Source organism: Solanum verrucosum, unplaced genomic scaffold (assembly GCF_900185275.1).
Source record: "Solanum verrucosum unplaced genomic scaffold, falcon-dt-bn FXZP01000144.1, whole genome shotgun sequence".
Classification (NCBI taxonomy): Eukaryota; Viridiplantae; Streptophyta; class Magnoliopsida; order Solanales; family Solanaceae; genus Solanum; species Solanum verrucosum.
Window position 1 is genome coordinate 1608848 of NW_026020773.1, and position 19360 is coordinate 1628207.

Below are 19360 nucleotides of genomic sequence, written 5' to 3' on the forward strand. Positions count from 1 at the left end.
CCACAATTTCATCATACACTTGAATTGATTAATGAAATGTTGAGGAAGGCAAATTCATGCTCGTCTCTGTTGGTGCCAAAATGCTTGCTCTTGTACAATTAACTTAGAAATTAATCTGAGTGATCTAATGGCTTTCTTATGTAATTGGACATGCTTTATTTAATAATATTAAAACTTCATAATGCACATGTTTATGCTACATCTGTCCCCTTGTGTACTGACTTAGTACACAGGTTTTTGTGGTCTGAAGTGCAAAAGAAACTCTTGGGGATCTTTTTGTATATATATAGTGCTATGTGTTCTTCAGATTGCTACTATTGTTGCTTGATGTAATGAGAACTGTATTAAGACTGTCATTGGACTTTAATTAGCAACAACTGTTGCACAAATGGCAGGTCCGCATCCGTCCGAAAGAATAATCTTTCTGGGGCTTGAACTGTGAAGGGAACAATATTTATCAAGACCTATTTCAAAAAAATATTTATCAAGATGACCTCGCTGGGAAACTATACCACTGACAGCACCAATGGACATTCAAATATCCTTAGACATGAAAAATGTGATGCTTATTTACTTATCCATCTAGAAACTGCTCTTGGTGAAGGCTTTCGAACTTTCTTGTATTCTTTGGGTCTTGCCTACTGCTTTATTGGATTGTCAGCTATAACTGCTCGGTTTTTCCGATCCATGGAGAGTGTTGTTAAGCATAGTCGGACTGTAGAGATGATAGATCCTCTCACAAACACAAAAGTTGTCAAAAATGAAAAGGTGTGGAATTACACAATTGCAGACATCACTCTACTGGCATTTGGGACTAGCTTTCCACAGATCTCGCTAGCTACAATTGATGCAATACGAAATATTGGAAAATTATATGCTGGAGGTTTGTTGAGGATTTTCTTCTCTGCATTCAGAATCCTGACTTAGTTTGTGTTATAATTTTTCTTCTTATTCATAATACGACGTAAGAAAGCGTAGCATCAAATTTTCAGATTCCTCTCTTCTTCATAATTTTTAGTTTGTGTTACAATTTTTCCTTTTCTTGAGGGTTGCCATATAATTATATGCTCGTTTAAGAAAGCATGGCATCAAACTTTCAGTTTCCTCTTCTCCTAAATTTTAAATGTAGCTAGCCAAACTTTTCTAGTTGTAATGAATACTAAAGTGAGCCATTGATGTTGTGTGTTTAGACTGTCTTATGATGTCTGGGAAAGATGCACTTTGAGAGATATTTGTCCCCACTTATTGTGCTTGTGGTGATCTCCTCTTGGACATTGTTGAGTGAAGGAGGCGAATAAACGACAAGCCACAACTACAAGATGTCAGGAAGTATTCCTCACCAATGATGTCCCTACACTCTCCCGCCCTCTGTTAAGGAACCTTAAGACTTGACAATGAAATAGTTGACCTTCTAATGATTTTATCTTTGAGTAACTCTCAATATTATTGAGTTCACTAAGGATATTGATTTTTACAGAGTAAAATAGACCTTTATCTTTTAAAAATTTTCTTGTGCATATATTAGTGGTTACTAGTTAATATGTTTTTCACCCCATGATGTTAGTCTCTGAAGTCATGGAGTACAAATATATTCCATTTTGACCACTAAAATAGAAAACACCAAATATTAATGTCTGCAACCTGTGAATGACAATGAGTTACTGGAACCTTAAGAAATGCTGAGATAATGACTATGAAATCAATAGTTGATTGGTTAATATTTATATAAAAAATTTAATATGTTGATATACTTTGTATTATGGCCAGTATTATATATAGTTCCATGAGTTATCTTTTCCCTTTTTCTTTTCTCTTTTGAGAAGATAGAATGTGAGAATCTAATTTCCGTTGGAAAAATTTGCTCGTACCTGTTGTTATAACATTTATGTATAATGTATCATTTCTACTAGATACCAGAAAATTTCCTGAATCTTGGACACCCGTTGTCTTGCTAATACACCCTTGCTACTATTTGACTTGTCCAGGTTTAGGTCCGGGAACACTCGTTGGATCTGCTGCTTTCGATCTATTTCCAATACATGCTGTTTGTGTGGTGGTTCCTAAAGCTGGAGAATTGAAGAAGATATCAGATATTGGAGTCTGGCTTGTTGAGCTCTTTTGGTCCTTTTGGGCCTACATCTGGCTGTATATAATTTTAGAGGTTATCTGCTCACATTTTTTCCATGTACATATGCTTCATTTAAATTCATCTATTTTGTTGACTCTTTCTTTTTGATGAGTAGTTTTGGTTTTGACTCTTACCTAGCGGCTAGCACAAGGTTTTTTCTATGTTAATCTTTCTCTGAAAGAAGTCTTCTAGTTTGTTGTCTTTTTTTCTTGATAACCGTGGTGTCTGGGCCGCCTTTGAGACCTCATGGTGCTCACAACTTACTTCTAGTTTGTTCATCTTCTTTCACTGCTTTGGGAACATAAATGATATGCAGTCCTGACTAATCATCCTGGTAGTAGGGTGTGCTTGATTAACTTAATTTGAGGATTATTGTATTACCCAACTATTGGATTAATCTAAATCATCAAGCTGCTACTTATCAATACTTAATGCTGCTGGAAACCTATAAACATGCCTTTTTCTCTAGTTACATCATATGGTATGACATAATCATTGAGTTCTTTGAAAATTAGAGAAAGATTATCATCATAGTTTCTACTTGTGAAAGCTTGCTGACAAGCATCATGCATTTGCTAACAAGCATAACGTAAAACTTTCTTTGATGTCTTTTGCTTCATTTATTCTTTGAATCTAATCACTAATGCCACTTTGGAAGCATACATGCATGTTGATTAATATATGACATTCTAAAGACTTTCTCCACATGTATGAAAGGGAGGACCATACAAGATATTTTAGTGAACTTGTGGATAAATGTTAATTCACTACCGTATTTCTATTTCAAATCTGCTTTGAATTGTTTTACTTGAGCCGTGGGTCTTTTAGATGTAGCCTCCCTGTCTTGACAAGGCTGGGTAAGGTCTGTGTACACACCACTCTCCCTAGACCCCACTTGTGGGTATACACCGAGTATATTGTTGTTGTTGTAGATAAATGTTAATCATGAATAATAAATTTGTATGACCTTGAAACTCATTTTCTTCTACATCAAGACTAGGAAACTGATGATTAAATATCTTTCTGAAAAGAAAAACTGATGATAAAATATTGCATTTTTCCTCATTGATGAAATGTGAATAGTCCAGTAATGAAATAATACGTGTCTTAGGCCTCTTTCACTTCTTGACAATAAAAGACTCTGTTATTAACATCTTGTTTATGGACATAATTGACTTTGTAGGTGTGGAGTCCAGAGGTTTTGTATCTTTATGGGAGTCTATTTACCAGTGTTTTAATTTGAGCTATCAGATTTACCTTATTGATGAAATGTGAATGATGTGATAATGAAAATGTAAATGTCTTAGTCCTCTTTTACTTCTTCACAGCAAAACAAGTATTCAGTTAACGATATCATATTCCTGAATATTATTTACCTTGTAGGTGTGGACTCCAAACGTTGTAACTTTGTGGGAGTCTATCTTAACAGTGTTGCAATTTGGGCTATTGCTGATACATGCCTATGCACAGGACAAACGTTGGCCCTATTTGTCCCTTCCTATGTATGTATTATGTTTATTATCATAAATTTGTAGTGTCTCCATTCTCTAGTTGAAGTTTGTTTCAGATTTTTTTTATTTTCTGTTGAGTTTCCCACATCTCTATTAAGGGATGGGAAGATCTCTTTGTATCCTCACTTCTTGAGCTAACTTTTGGGGTTGAGTTAGGTCCCTGATCCATTTTTTTAATCCTGGAATCAGAGCTATGCCCATCCCAAATTCTTGTTTACCGATGTTGGGCCCTATATTATGTTGTCCACACTCCAGTTGGCAGGCCTGGGCGTGCGAAGGGGTAATGAGTTTCCCACATTGATTTTAAGGGATGGGAAGGTCTCTTTATGGTCTTGGGCAATTCTCACCTCTTGATCTAGCTTTTAGGATTGAGTTAGGCCTAAGGTCGATTTTCTTTATAATTTTCTCATACGGGAAGATGATCTAATTTGTGCATTGTATACTTTCTACCATTTAGAGAAAGAGCTGAGAGGCCAGAGGAGTGGGTGCCTGCTGAGGTTGTTAAATATAGGCCTCTTGACAAGGTTCATGAGCCACACTCGGAAGTATCTCAAGTTGGTGAAGAAGAAAATAGCGGAATTGTTGATATATTCTCCATTCATTCAGGAGAGGGGACAGGTAATTTCAATAAAGTGATGCGTTGTTTTACCTGGGATATCCAGGTCTTCCCAGTTTATGTGATACAATTTCACTAGGTACAACGTTTTGAAAGCTAATCTGAAATCTGTTTATATTAGTTAGAGTAAATGAAAATATTGAAGTGATTTGAGAAGTTAGTTTGATTAGGAGAGCATTATATGACAGTTACTTGAATTTTAGTTCTTGAAAAGAAATTTAATGTTGTATAGGATATTATTATTTGCAGAAATGCATCACATTTTGGGACTTTCTAAATTTGAGAAGTGTTTGAATGGAGGGGTTATTATAATTAGTATTAGTGTTAAGTTTTGCTTCTCTTAAGGATTTGCAATATAAGTGTAGTAGAATTATAAGGTGCACTTGATAAAAGGGCGGAATGTTATATGCGTCAATTGGTGTTACATGTGCAAGGAGGTGGGTGGAGGACGTGGATTATCTTATTCTACATTGTGGGTTTAATATGAGGTTATGGTGGGATATGTTTAGGGGGTTTGACACTCCATGAGTAATGCCAAAAACTGTGAAGGACTTGTTGTTTGGTTGGAAGAGTGGGAGAAGGAGGAGAAGACGAAGGGCTTGGAATGTGGTTCCACTTGCTTTAATGTGGGAAGTTTGGCAAGAGAGAAATAGGAGAGCTTTTGAAGGATTAGAGTAGAGTTTCTCTCAGTTGAGGAGTAGTCCTCCGTTCCCTTAATTTCTTTGGTGCACACAAGAAGTTCCTTGTTGTATAGATGATTGGGTAGAGTTTGTAGAGAATCATTTCTCTTTGTAGATTATTCTCCTTTTAGTATACCCCATGTATACAGCCAGTTTATGAATGAAAAGCTATTTACTTGATAAAAAAAGGTGCACTCGTAAAGAGATTTCTAGGAAAAGTTTCAAGTAAAATGCAGACAGACAAGCGCTTAAAATGAACAAGATGAAATTTCATTGCTGGGAGAGTAATAGATAATGATATTTCTATGCTGGTTATCAATTTGAAACATTGAGAAAAAAAGATTTAATCTTCTCTCTGCAAGTAGCTTTGGTCTGACATTTCTTTTGGAACAACAGGTCATTTTTATCGAAACTTAGCAGGTGAAGATGTCACTGAATCGTCCACGCTGAATAATGGCAATATCATTCCTGAAGAATCTGATATCCTCTCAATTTGGAAGCATCAATTTGTGGATGCTCTCATGGTACTGTTTTCTTAGACCGTGTTAATATGTTTCTTTATTTTATCTCACAGTGGCTGAGATATTATTCTGATATAAACTGTCATGTGTATATGTTACAGTTAAATAATTCTCGCTTTCTATAGCTACCACAACTCCTTTACTAAATGTAGACCGGATAATTACTCCATTCTACCTGATATGTGCTTGTCCTAGTTTAATTTAGGTTTTAAATAATGCCCATTGTTATCAAAAGCTAAAAATGCAAAAGACCTCTAAGGTCCATTGGGGTTTAAGCACAAAGTGCAAATAAAGTGTGGGCTTTAGTGAAATAATGTGCAAATGGAAAAAATATACAAATATATATGTTTAGTCCAAGACTAATTGTAAGCATGAATAACAAATATATGGACAAAAAATTGAAAAAATAAATTATGATAAAGAAAAATATCAATTATTTAGTGTCTCCTCAGGAGATGCTCATTGGCAAGAAAAAGTATGTCTTGGAGCCTTGATGACGACACTAAAGCGCACATTAAGCGAGGAAAAACACTGGAACATGTTTAGCACCTCACTTCAGGGCGTAAGCGCATCTTTGACAGCACTAACTTGAAATGACTTTCCAATGATGCTGTGTTTTCTTTTTTTTGGTAAATAAATATTTATTTATTACCAGTGAAGAATTACAAAGCAGGGAAAGAAAAAAAAACTGAAGGTTACATTCCAACCTTCAGTTGAGTAGCTATACACACTTTCTAGATTACCTAGTGAGACTCTAAACTTGCTTAGAGATAGCAATTATATAGGGTAAAAGTTTAAAGTCCTCAACTTTCTTTCAACACTTGTCTTGAGATTTCCCCTATAGCAGACCTTTTGTATCACTATTTTAATCACCTCAGTAGGGTCTCTATATCTCCTTGGAAACTGTCTAAGATTCCTTTCCTTCCACAGGTGGTAAACACAACCAGTAGCTACCATTCTATATATTTCAGCTTCAGGGCTTTTCCCTTTCCAGGTTATCATCCATGCCAATTCCTGTTTCCATCTAAGAGGTTGTCTATCAATACCTCTCCATTCCAATAATTTCCTCCAAGCATATGAAGAGTAAGGACATATAAAGAACAGGTGGTCCATGCTTTCTCTTCCTGTGAAACACAATGGACAGTCTTGATTGTTGATGATTCCCCATTTAGTAAGTCTATCCTTAGTATATAGTCTCTCCAATGCAGTCATTCTGAAAATAAATAGCCACTTTGGTGCTCCAAAATTATTACACACTAATTTCCTCCATGAAGCTTTAGGAAAAGATCCATGTAACTCCTTGTGAAACTTCTGAATAGTGAATTCATGCATAGATAGATACTGGTCATAATCATAGCTAATGGATTCATAGTATTTTTTACTCTTGAAAATCTTCCTTAGCAACCAGGATGCTTGTTTTGGCTCAGTGGACCAAATTGACTGGTTTTTTATGTAGCAGCAATGCACCCATCTCACCCAAAGCTTATCCTTTTTGTGACTGAGGTTCCAAAGCTACTTAGCAATAGCTGCCTTATTCCATTTCTCAACATCCATTAGATTTAGTTCCCCAGCAACTTTTGGTTTACATAAATGTTCCCAAGCTATAGGTGCCTTCTTGCTATCTTCTGCTTTACCAGTCCGCAAAATCTTTCTGCAAACAGTAGTAATCATAGTGATCACCTTCTTTGGGAGTACAAAAATCTGAGACCAATAAGTTTGTACTGAAAACAAGACACTTTTGATTAGTTGTACTCTACCAGCGTATGTCAATATTTTTGTTGTCCAAGCAGTGATCGTACCCAACATCTTGTCCATCAACGATGTTGTGTTTAGTTACTACTCAATGTTCATGAACTTAAGTAGGCATGAAAATGGGGTGGATGTGTAAAGCTTAGAACTACTATAATGCTGTTCCTTTGATAGTTTTTGTGAGAAATATAGGAAAAGAATATTATTGAATTGTTGTTGTAATAATTACATAGAGAACCCTATTTATAGACACTATATAATACAATTCCTTACCAAATAAGAGACTATAAACTATTCCTAGTTTGTGTAGGATTGTGTTTTCCTATTCTATTCTAACACTCCCCCTCAAGCTGGTGCATACAAATTATATGTACCTAGCTTGTTACAAATGTAATTAATACGAGGACCGGTAAGAGACTTGGTGAAGATATCTGCAAGTTGATCATTTGACTTCACAAATTTGGTAACAATATCTCCTGAGAGTATCTTTTCTCTTACAAAGTGACAATCAATCTCAATGTGCTTAGTCCTCTCATGAAACACTGGATTTGATGCGATATGAAGGGCCGCTTGATTATCACACACAAGTTCCATATGACCGGTTTCTCCAAACTTCAGTTCTCCAAGCAACTGTTTGATCCAAACTAGCTCACAAGTTGCTACAGCCATTGCACAATATTCTGCTTCTGCACTGGATCGAGCAACCACACTTTGTTTCTTACTCTTCCATGACACCAAATTACCTCCAACTAAGACACAATATCCGGATGTAGAACGTCTATCAAAGGGTGATCCTGCCCAATCAGCGTCTGTATATCCGGTGATATGCTCATGGCCTTGATCCTCGAAGAGTAGTCCTTTACCAGGAGCTGACTTTATATATCGCAGAATACGAACAACTGCATCCCAATGACTATCACAAGGAGAAGTCATAAACTGACTTACAACACTCACAGGAAAAGAGATGTCCGGTCTAGTCACAGTGAGGTAATTCAACTTTCCAACCAACCGTCTATACCTTTCAGGATTACTGAGTTGCTCCCCCTGTCCTGGAAGGAGTTTAACATTCGGATCCATAGGAGTGTCAATGGGTTTACATCCCATCATTCTTGTCTCCTCAAGAATGTCTAAAGCATACTTGCGTTGAGAAATAACAATACCTGATCTAGACTGAGCAACCTCAATACCAAGAAAATACTTCAATCTGCCAAGGTCTTTAGTTTGGAAATGCTGAAAGAGATACTGCTTCAAATTAGCGATACCAACTTGATCATTGCCGGTGATAACGATATCATCAACGTAAACAACCAAATAAATACACAGATTTGGTGCTGAATGCCGATAAAACACAGAGTGATCAGCGCCACTACGAGTCATGCCAAACTTCTGAATTACTGTGCTGAACTTTCCAAACCAAGCTCGAGGAGACTGTTTTAGACCATATAGTGACCGACGCAATCGACATACAAGGCTTCTAGACTCCCCCTGAGCAACAAAACCAGGTGGTTGCTCCATATAGACTTCTTCCTCAAGATCACCATGCAGAAAAGCATTCTTAATGTCCAACTGATGAAGAGGCCAATGACGAACGGCCGCCATAGATAGAAAAAGACGGACTGATGCTATTTTGGCCACAGGAGCGAAAGTGTCACTATAATCTAGCCCAAATATCTGAGTATACCCTTTAGCAACAAGGCGAGCCTTAAGCCGATCGACTTGACCATCTGGACCAATTTTGACCGCATAAACCCAACGACAACCAACAGTAGACTTACCTGTAGGAAGGGAAACAAGCTCCCAAGTACCACTCGAATGTAAAGCAGACATCTCATCAATCATAGCCTGCCTCCATCCAGAATGAGAAAGTGCTTCTCCTGTAGTCTTAGGGATGGAAATAGAGGACAAAGATGATACAAAGGCATAATGGGGTGAAGATAAACGATGATAACTCAAGAAAGTATAATGGGGATTAGTATTTCGAGTAGATCGTATACCTTTTTGAAGTGCAATCGATTGGCTAGCAGGGGGCAAGGCCACAGTAGGAGCAGGGTCCAGCGCATGACATGAATCATTTGAGACTATTGCTGGACGAGGACGTCGATGATAAGTTAGGAGTGGTGGCACTATAACTGGAGATGGAGAAGATACCGTAGGTCCCTCAAAAGTCGGTACAGGTAAGACCTGAGGTATGGGTAAGACCTCAGAGATATCAAGATGATCAGAAGATGTGTAGTAAGGTTGAGATTCAAAGAATGTTACATCGGCAGACATAAAATATCGGCGGAGATCATGTGAATAGCAACGATACCCTTTTTGAACTCGAGAGTAACCAAGAAAGACACATTTAAGAGCACGAGGGGCTAATTTATCTTTTCCTGGAGCTAAGTTATGAACAAAGCATGTGCTCCCAAATACACGAGGAGGGATAGAATAGAGATGTGACTGTGGATATAGTATGGAATGTGGAACCTGATTCGAAATAGAAGATGAGGGCATTCTATTAATTAAATAGCAAGATGAAAGGACTGCATCACCCCAAAAATGCAACGGAACATGGGATTCAATGAGGAGAGTGCGAGCAGTCTCAATGAGATGCCTATTCTTTCTTTCCGCTACACCATTTTGTTGAGGAGTGTATGGACAAGATGTTTGGTGAATAATTCCTTGGTGAGACATAAACTCCTGAAACTGGGATGATAAATATTCTAAGGCATTATCACTACGAAAAGTACGAATAGAAACACCAAACTGATTTTTTATTTCAGCAAAGAAACTTTTGAATATAGAAAATAACTCAGAACGATCTTTCATTAAGAAAACCCAAGTACATCTCGAATAATCATCAATGAAACTAACAAAATAACGAAATCCTAAGGTGGAACTGACTCTACTAGGACCCCAAACATCAGAATGAACTAATGAAAAATAGACTCTGAACGACCCTCAGTACCACGTGAAAATGTGGCACGAGTGTGTTTCCCAAGTTGACACGACTCACAATCTAATTTGGACAAACTAGATAAACTAGGCACCATCTGTTGCAGTTTAGATAGACTCGGATGTCCCAAACGTTTGTGAATGAGGTCCGGAGGATCTGTAATAGAGCATGCTGTGAAGGAATTTGAAGAGGTAAGATAGTAAAGGCCTTGTGATTCATGTCCTGTGCCAATCGTCTGTCCCGTACTGCGGTCCTGCATGAGAAAAAAATCATCAAAAAAGGTTATGCCACAATGTAGGGCACGTGTCAAACGACTAACAGATGCTAGATTAAAAGGGGAACCAGGGACATAAAGAACAGAGTCTAGAGTGACAGAAGATAAGGGTGTGGCCTTTCCAACCCCTTTTGGTTTTGTTTGTATCCCATTGGCCAAAGTAATAGCAGGAAGAGATTGTGAATAAACAATATCTGACAGAAGTGATTTGTTACCAGAAACATGATTAGAAGCGCCCGAGTCCATGACCCATGAGTATTAGACTGTGAAACACAAGCAAAAGAATTACCCGCAACAGCATCATGTTGAACAACCGAAGCTACTTGTGGAGACATTTGCTTACTTGCTTGATATTGAAGGAACTCATCATATTCTGATTGAGCAATATGAGCATTATGGGATGGTCGATCAGGCGGAGCAACAAATGCTTCTTGTGAAGATGTATGCTTACTTGCACGATTACGAAGGAACTCATTATATTCCTTTAGAGTAGCAGGATCATAACTGGGTGGTGGACCATGCAAATTATGACATATGTCACGAGTGTGTCCAGACTTATGACAATAACTACACTTGGATCGAGGTTTTCCAAGACGACCTCCTCCTCGTCGATTCTCCATAGATTGATATACTCGTTTTTCTATAGTTTGAGATGCGAGAGCAGAGGAATCAAAGGTCGGTGATGAAACTACTTTGTGGCTAGGAGGCGCAGCAATACGAAGTAGACGAGAGAATAATTCATCAACTGTAGGAATTGTAGGACTAGCTAAAATCTGATCACGCACTGAATCATGGTCAGTAGAGAGTCCAGCAAGTGTAAGAACTAGAAACAACGTCTGTCTGTGTTCTTGTTGTTTGTCCACATTTTTAGTGATTGGCATCAACGTGTCAAATTCCTCCATGACTGATTGTACCTGACCCAAGTAAGTAGACATATCAGATTCTTGTTTCTTTAAGCTAGTCATTCTAGATATCACATCATAGAATCGAGATATATCATTAGTATATAAAGCACGAGCCTTTTCCCAAACTGAATAACATGTTTGGGATGAGCGAAACAAGGGCATCAACTTGGAATCGATAGATCGCCATAGGAGACTACATAATTGAGCATCAACCTTCTCCCATTGTGCTTTGACGTTATTATCTGTCTCACTAGCCTTTGCCTTTTCATCTACCACACAAGTATTGTTGGTTAAGTGATCATGAACGCCTTGCCCCTTGCACCATAACTCAACCGAGGAAGCCCAGGCTAAATAGTTTGAGCTTCCCATTAATGGTTCTGAAGTGATCATAGCACTTGAACTACCTATATTCTTGGAGCCAAAAATATCAATCCCTAAAGACATATTATGAATTTAGAGAGAGGAAAAAAAAAATAAAAAAAATAAGGCTGGTCCTGGTCAAAATCTGGAAAAAAAGGGTGCAGTCGCCGGAAATTAGGTCTGACTGCCCGAAACTGGTCGGAATAAGAAAATAAATATACAGTCTGCCTCGGAATGGAGAGGCGACCGCAATGAAAAAAAAATTGGTCGAAAAACTGGCCGGAACAGGTCTCACGCGCCGGCGCGTGGATCTGTCAACTCGCCGGAGAAATTCTTCCGGTGGCGTGTGACGGCGCGTGTAGCACTGGTTTCCAGCGGGGATGATTGGGGTTTGCTCGCCGGGAAGTTCCTCAGCTAGTGGTGATGTTAGTTTTTGAAAAACAGTGACGGAAAATATTAAATACCTGGACAGCCACTAGGTTACCGGAAAAAAAAAAAAAAAAAACTGTACGATTTTTTTTTTCTCTCACAATTGCTCTGATACCATGTGAGAAATATAGGAAAAGAATATTATTGAATTGTTGTTGTAATAATTACATAGAGAACCCTATTTATAGACACTATATAATACAATTCCTTACCAAATAGGAGACTATAAACTATTCCTAGTTTGTGTAGGATTGTGTTTTCCTATTCTATTCTAACAGTTTTATTCAAAATAATCTGACTTAAATTCAGATGTAACTCTTACGATTTGCAGTAACATTCCTGTCCTGTTCCACACCCACTACTTGATGGATTGATGGGGTTATTTGTAAATCTTTTCAGTTGGAAAGTGCGGAATCCAGAAAATTGAACAATATATACCTACGTGTTGCAAGAATTTTCTGGCAGTCACTTCTTCTACCATGGAAGCTTCTTTTTGCATTTGTGCCACCTTATCAGATTGCCCATGGGTGGATTGCTTTCATATGCTCTTTGATATTCATCAGTGGAATAGCTTATGTCGTGACAAAGATCACAGATTTGATAAGCTGTGTTACAGGTTTTTCACCCTTCAGATTATTAAGTGTTTTTTCAATGACCATAAATGTTCTTGCTCGAACTAAGAGAATACATTGTACACAATGTACCTGCAGGAATAAATCCTTACGTCATTGCGTTCACAGCTTTGGCAAGTGGAACCTCATGGCCTGATCTCGTGGCCAGCAAAATTGCTGCAGAACGACAGCTTACAGCCGACTCTGCCATTGCTAACATTACCTGCAGGTTCCTCGATCCGTCAACTATGCCCTTAACCTATTACATATTAAATTACTAGAAAGGAATTCCAAGTGTATAGAGATTTGGCAAATTGCTTTCATTGTTTTCAATTTTCATTTCCCCATTTTCCAAATCTCACCGAATAGCAATTTAGGCGGTATAGAAGTTCAAGTTTAGTTTTTGGCTTTTTGCCCCTATTAGCAAGGTAAAAGACTAAGGGGTTGTTTGGTTGGAGGGATTAGGAAAATGACTCCAGTGTGTCATTCCGAATAAAATAATATGATGTTTGGTTGGAGATCAGGAAGAAATGATCTCACCATAGCTAATTGCTACCTTTGGTTGGCCATATAAGAATATATAATCCGTGCATAATAACTTTATGACGTGTTTGGTTGGCTGTAGTAAACGATTCCCCCATTAAGTTATCTGTCCTTCGATGTATTATCTTGTGCATGATAAAGTGTGGAATAAGAATACGTGCATTAGCAGTACGGAGATGAACCAAACGACCCCTTAATACAATAGTTAGCCAATGCTTAGTAATTCACATAAGGTGCACGTATTTATTAACTTAATTTGTTAATCTCTCATAATCATTATGACAAAAATCAGAATGGTAGGAAATGTGAATTTGACATTGTCATTCCTTGGAACAAGATATCCTGGTGTCTGACTTAGTGTTTTTGTCCTTGTAGCAATTCGGTGAACATCTATATAGGCATTGGCGTACCCTGGCTAATCGATACACTGTACAACTACATTGCATACAACGAGCCATTGCGAATAGACAATGCAGAAGGACTAAGTTTCTCTCTGCTTGTTTTCTTCTCTACTTCTGTAGCCTGCATTGGTGTTTTGGTGTTTAGACGACTCACTATCGGTGCTGAGCTTGGCGGACCAAGAGTTTGGGCATGGGTGACTTGCATATTCTTCATGTTGTTATGGCTTATATTTGTTGTGCTATCTTCTCTCAGAGTTTCTGGTATTATATAACAATCTCAATCCAAATCATTCTTAGAAAGGGGTATTTTTTTTACTCGTTGTATCTATCGATGGATAGATATTGGTCTGAGACGGGCTTAAACGGCAATCTATGATCGATTCTGACTTGCTTGGGATTGATAGTAGTTGTTATTGTTGTATTGTATTGATTTATGGATATTGGACAGAGATGGGCTTAAATGGAGCGATAAGAACAGTGAAGATTTATATGGTCGATTTCAACTTGCTTAGGATCGATAATAGTTATTGTTGTATTGTAATGATCAATGTAATGTAGCCTTACACTCTTGCAAGTTGTATAATTGAAGCGACATGGACATAAAGTTTTATATGGATCAACTTCAACTTGCTTGGGATCCATAGTAGTTGTTATTGTTATATTGTAATGATCGATGTAAATAAAAGTTGTCAAACATTATTTACATACATAATATCTAGAGTAAACAAAACATATCATATCAGTTATTACAGGTTTATTATATTCTTTTTTTGCGCTGTTAGTATATATAATTCATATGTAATTAATAAGACAAATGGATAATTATGAATTAAACATAAGATTACCTATGTAAAGGAGAAAAAGATCAACTACCCACCATGTATAATAAATTTTTATTTAATTTAAAATGATAATATTTCATACTAATATTAATTTAATCTAATTCATGAAAAGAAAGAAATTATATTGTAGTACATATGCTGGCTGTTAGTATAGCAAGAGGGGCCCAAATCCAAATGAATAAACATATTCACAAGAATATTATCGTGTCTAATATTCTCTTCATTATTAATCACCGCATAATAATTCTTTCATTATTAATTACCGCATAATTAAGGGGCTTGTGGTTCTGCATACAAATTTTGGTAGAACCTAGTAGTTTTGGCTTGATCAGGTTCTAAATTGAGTTAAAAATTCACTTAATATATATATAAACAAATTTATCCATAACGCACTAAGCTATCTTAGCTATAATTCATAAACAAAAAACCCAATTCCACTTCTATGCATAACAATCCTTTCATGATTATCAGAGGTCTCAACTTCGAGTTTCTCTGGATATAAAAATTGCCTTTATCAAGAAGCGTTCTACCCCAATATAGAATTTTCTAGCACGAATTTGGATTTAGTCAAATTTTAATGCAGATATCAAACATCGGATTAAAAATCACAATAAAAATACAAATCCTTTCATGATTAATCTCCGCGTAAACAATTCATGTATTATTAGTATAGGATTTTTTTTATTTTTAAAGAACTTCTTTAGTAATCAACTTTAATCATTGGTATCTTGCCACTAATATACTCTATACTTCTAATTAAGTTGGGAGAATTAAGTTAGCTAACCTTACCATTATAAAAAAAGATTTATTAATTATCAACTAGAATGTTTATGAACATTATATATATGGCCAGAAGGGTTATACCTCTTTGTTAAGTTTTCCAGCTGTTTTTTAAAATTAAAAATATTTTATAGTTTATGTAATAGCTCGTTATAATATATCAATATAAGTTTGTGATCAAGTGATAAAATCTCGTTTATTTTTAATCAAAGTTCAGAGGGTCTGAGGTTCGAACCTTATTAAGTGCTAAGTATGAAATCGTTTTTTTGTTAAAAAGAGTGCTTTATCACCTAGTGTGAGACTACTTTTAGACACGATTCAAATTTAATCGAATCCCAATGCATATTAGACCTCGAATGAAAAACTTAAAGAAGAAAAAACTTGTTATAATTTAGGAATTCAGTTTACTTTTTTGGGTCAACTACTCACCATGTATCAAAAACTATATTAAAAGGAAAAATGATAATGTTTGATTTAACTTATTTTAATTTGATTGATTAAACTCTTGAAATAAAGAAGAAACATTTAACTTTGTGCATAATAATTTATATTATATGCTGGCCGTTTGCATAGCAAAGGGCCAAATAATTTAATCAATCCCAACCCTTTTTTTCTTAATTAAAATAAAATGTAGAATCCTCGATAGATAGCTGATAAGTTTTAAGTATTGAAATTAATTTTATAAATAAACAGTTGAAGGAAATACCAATGCACAAAGTTTAATAATAGATTATCTGTTTTATATTATAACAGTTTGGTGACATGATCGAATGATAAAGTATAGCACTGCAATATGTTTCCAATTCGAATTTGAATGCACGAAGTTTAATAATGCTTATATGCGTGAAAATGAAGGTAAATTATTGAACCAATAAGGATTTTAGTGAAGTGATTAGAAGTCTCAAATTCGAGTTTCTTTAAAAACGAAATCACTTTTATTAGGGAACACTTTATTTCCTAATATGAAATTTTCTGACTCGAAAAAGAGTTGATTAGTGGTCAAACAAAAGAGAAAAGTATCGACTAAGAAGTAGACAAGTTGCAGTTTGCTTCCAGAATTTTGAAAAGTAAGCAAAAGTTGCCACTATGCTACATAAATATTTGTATAACTATAAAATATTTTATTAAAAATAAAATAAAATAAGAAAGTGTGATATTTTTTTTAAACAGACTAAAATAAAAAATATTCCATATGTTGAAAATAGGGAGTAATCTTTTTTGTTTTGTTTGTTAAATAAAGTTTAGTGTATTTATTAGTTATGAATGGGGACGAGCTTAATTTTAACGAAGGAATATATTTAAATTAAAAGTAGAACATAAAAAATATATTAAAATTAAAAATTAAAATGGAAGATATAGTTAAATTATTTTTTATAGTACAAAATATATTTACCCTTTACCGTATAATAAATTTATCATTTTTGTTAAGTTAAAATAAATAGATAAAAACAGATGGAGAAAGTATAACTTAATTGTTTTAAGAATTGATAAATTTCAAATTTTGAATCGGTTATAGATGGCAACAACTAGATGTTGATTTGTAAGAAAGACCTTTTCACCTTCTTAGAACCCGATATTAATCCATCTCAATATGGTGAAAAAGTAATAGTCAAATATTCATATAGTTTGACTATCAACGATTTTTTTAAAATAAAACTATAATAAATATAAACTCATTCAATTATAAAATTACATGAAATGAGATAAATAGAAATATCCATGAGACTATTTTATCTCAACTTTCATATGAGTCAATAATTCTATCATTTTAATATAAATAAAATAATCTCGATATTACAAAGTTAATCCTGAATTTTAGCTCGAAATTATCATTCTTATCCATATATCAACCTATTTCATAAAGCTTAAATTCGATATCCAACTCCGATTAAGATGGCCCTTAGTGGCAACGAACGACCAGAGGAAAGACCTTTTCACCTTCTTAGAAGCCGTCATTAACGCGTCTCCATTACACGAACTCTAATAATAACTGGTAAATTTGACTTCTTCTTCCTCCAAAATTGTCTATAAATACCTCTCTTCCTCACACTATTTTTTTCATATCTAACATTTTCCTTCTTTCATTTATATAATATACACAGCTAAGAGTCGCAGCGACGCAAAGAGATTAAAAAAAAGTTCAAATTTGTTGCTGCGGAAGTAATTAAAGTTTCGATTTCTTCCGTTGCAACTTTAATTTAATTTTAATCTATTGATCGCTTCTATTCTTAGCAAAGATCATCAATTACAATGGCTCGTTATTTCTCCAACTGCAAAAATATCTCTGCTTTTGTTGTAGACTCTGTTTCTGTAGCTATTCAGAGGTAAACAAAGACATCATTTCTTTTTTCTCTATGTTTTGTTTTTCAAAGTTAAAAGAGGGGTTTATCTGAATTTCCTTCGTAAGATAAAGTTATATAAATTATTTCATTAAGAATTGATATTTTAAAGTTAAATTGTTACTTAATATAGAAATTGTGTCATTCTTTTTTAAACATATTAAAACAAAAAGTGAGTCATATAAATTTTGTATGATTCTTGGTTCTGTTTTTTTTCAAAATATATATCTTAATTTTACCCTTTATTATATACTTTTGGGATCATTTATATCATTGTCGTTAGTGTATTTGTTATTAATGTGTATATAAGAATGTTTTACGTTATTATATTTAAATTCTAAATTCGTCTCTGATTATGCAGGCGTGGATACGCGGCCGCATCACAAGGTGGTGTTTCTGGTAGTGTAAGAGGTAGTGGGGCTGTTAGAAGCAATGTGATGGAATCAAACAAGACTTCATGGGTGCCAGATCCTGTTACTGGTTATTACAGACCAGAAAGTCATGCTAAGGAAATTGATGCTGCTGAGCTTAGAAACATGTTGTTGAAGTACAAACCTAGACAAAATTGAAAAAAAACCAACAATTATAGGATCAAGAATCACGTCTCGAGGAATAGAGACGAATTCAGGATTTGAATGTTGGAGTTCAATAGTTATACTTTTGAAATTATGAGTTCAAAATGAATTGTTAGTGGAAATATAGTAATTTCTCACATATTATGTTTGTTTTCCGCATAGGAAAAATGTTGAGTTCAGTTGAATACGTTGGACATATATTACATATGTGTCGGGCAGATTTAGGACTCAAATGTTCAACGTTTATGTTTTTACCATTGAATTCATTGTACTTCTGAAAGTATGAGTTCAGGATGTAATGTTAGTGAAACTTATAGTAATTTTTTACATATATGTTTGTGTTTGGTAAAGAAAATAGTGATTTAATTGAACCTATTGCACCTATATTGCATCTGCCTTTGTTGATAGACAGAGGCAGATTTAGAATTCAAACGTTGAGTGTTTAGGTTTTCACTTCTAAATATATTATACTTTTGAAATTAATAATTTAGAATATAATATTAGTGAAATAGATAATAATTTTTCACATAGATATATATTATTTATGTGTCTAAAGAATTATTGAATTCGTTGAATCTATATTACTTTGATCTATTATCACTTTTGATTTGATGATTTCTAGTATTTTTTGTTCTCAAAGTTAGGTGAAAAAAATCGTTGAAATTGGTCTTGGTTAAATACACGGCAAGCAAGAGTAACTGACATATGTACACTGCATTCCCATTGCTCACACAAAATCGGTTGGTTCGTGTTTCGATTATTTTATCAGATATTTACTATTTCTTAGTAGTACTGTAATCAAATAATTTTGTTTATTAAAGTTTAAGTAGATGAAAACAAACTAACTAGTATTATCTTTGTTGGGATTGATCATAATTTTCAAATACCTAAAAAATTTCACAAGTGATATCAATATTTTTTTTAAAACAACAAAAATTACTCAAATAAACATCATATTTACTTTTTATCGGTTTGGGTAATACTTAAGGCCTTGTCTCATTGGTTTAATTTAATTTTATGCTTGAAGAGGTTCACTTTATGTTTTAACCTTTATTAATTATAAAAAAAATTAAGATGAATAGTATGTCACGTAACATTGCTTTGTCCTACGTGCATCTACCTCGATTTTCAAATTCATTTTTATTGAATATTATGTCA

General features: G+C 34.9%; 2 protein-coding genes across 2 annotated transcripts; both read left to right on the forward strand.

The window, feature by feature from the left end:
* The first annotated feature begins 479 nt into the window (after positions 1–479).
* On the forward strand, positions 480–14247 carry LOC125812888 (magnesium/proton exchanger). The gene is made up of 8 exons (XM_049492352.1): positions 480–883; positions 1986–2161; positions 3512–3630; positions 4097–4257; positions 5332–5459; positions 12511–12727; positions 12822–12951; positions 13641–14247. Exons 1-8 carry the CDS (start codon positions 490–492, stop codon positions 13936–13938), a joined length of 1623 nt encoding a protein of 540 aa, XP_049348309.1. The 5' UTR covers positions 480–489; the 3' UTR covers positions 13939–14247.
* A 3056-nt stretch (positions 14248–17303) lies between these two features.
* LOC125812942 (protein SENESCENCE-ASSOCIATED GENE 21, mitochondrial-like) lies at positions 17304–18533 on the forward strand. The gene is made up of 2 exons (XM_049492420.1): positions 17304–17612; positions 17989–18533. The coding sequence occupies exons 1-2, from the start codon at positions 17539–17541 to the stop codon at positions 18194–18196; spliced, it is 282 nt and encodes a 93-aa protein (XP_049348377.1). The 5' UTR covers positions 17304–17538; the 3' UTR covers positions 18197–18533.
* Positions 18534–19360: the final 827 nt, after the last annotated feature.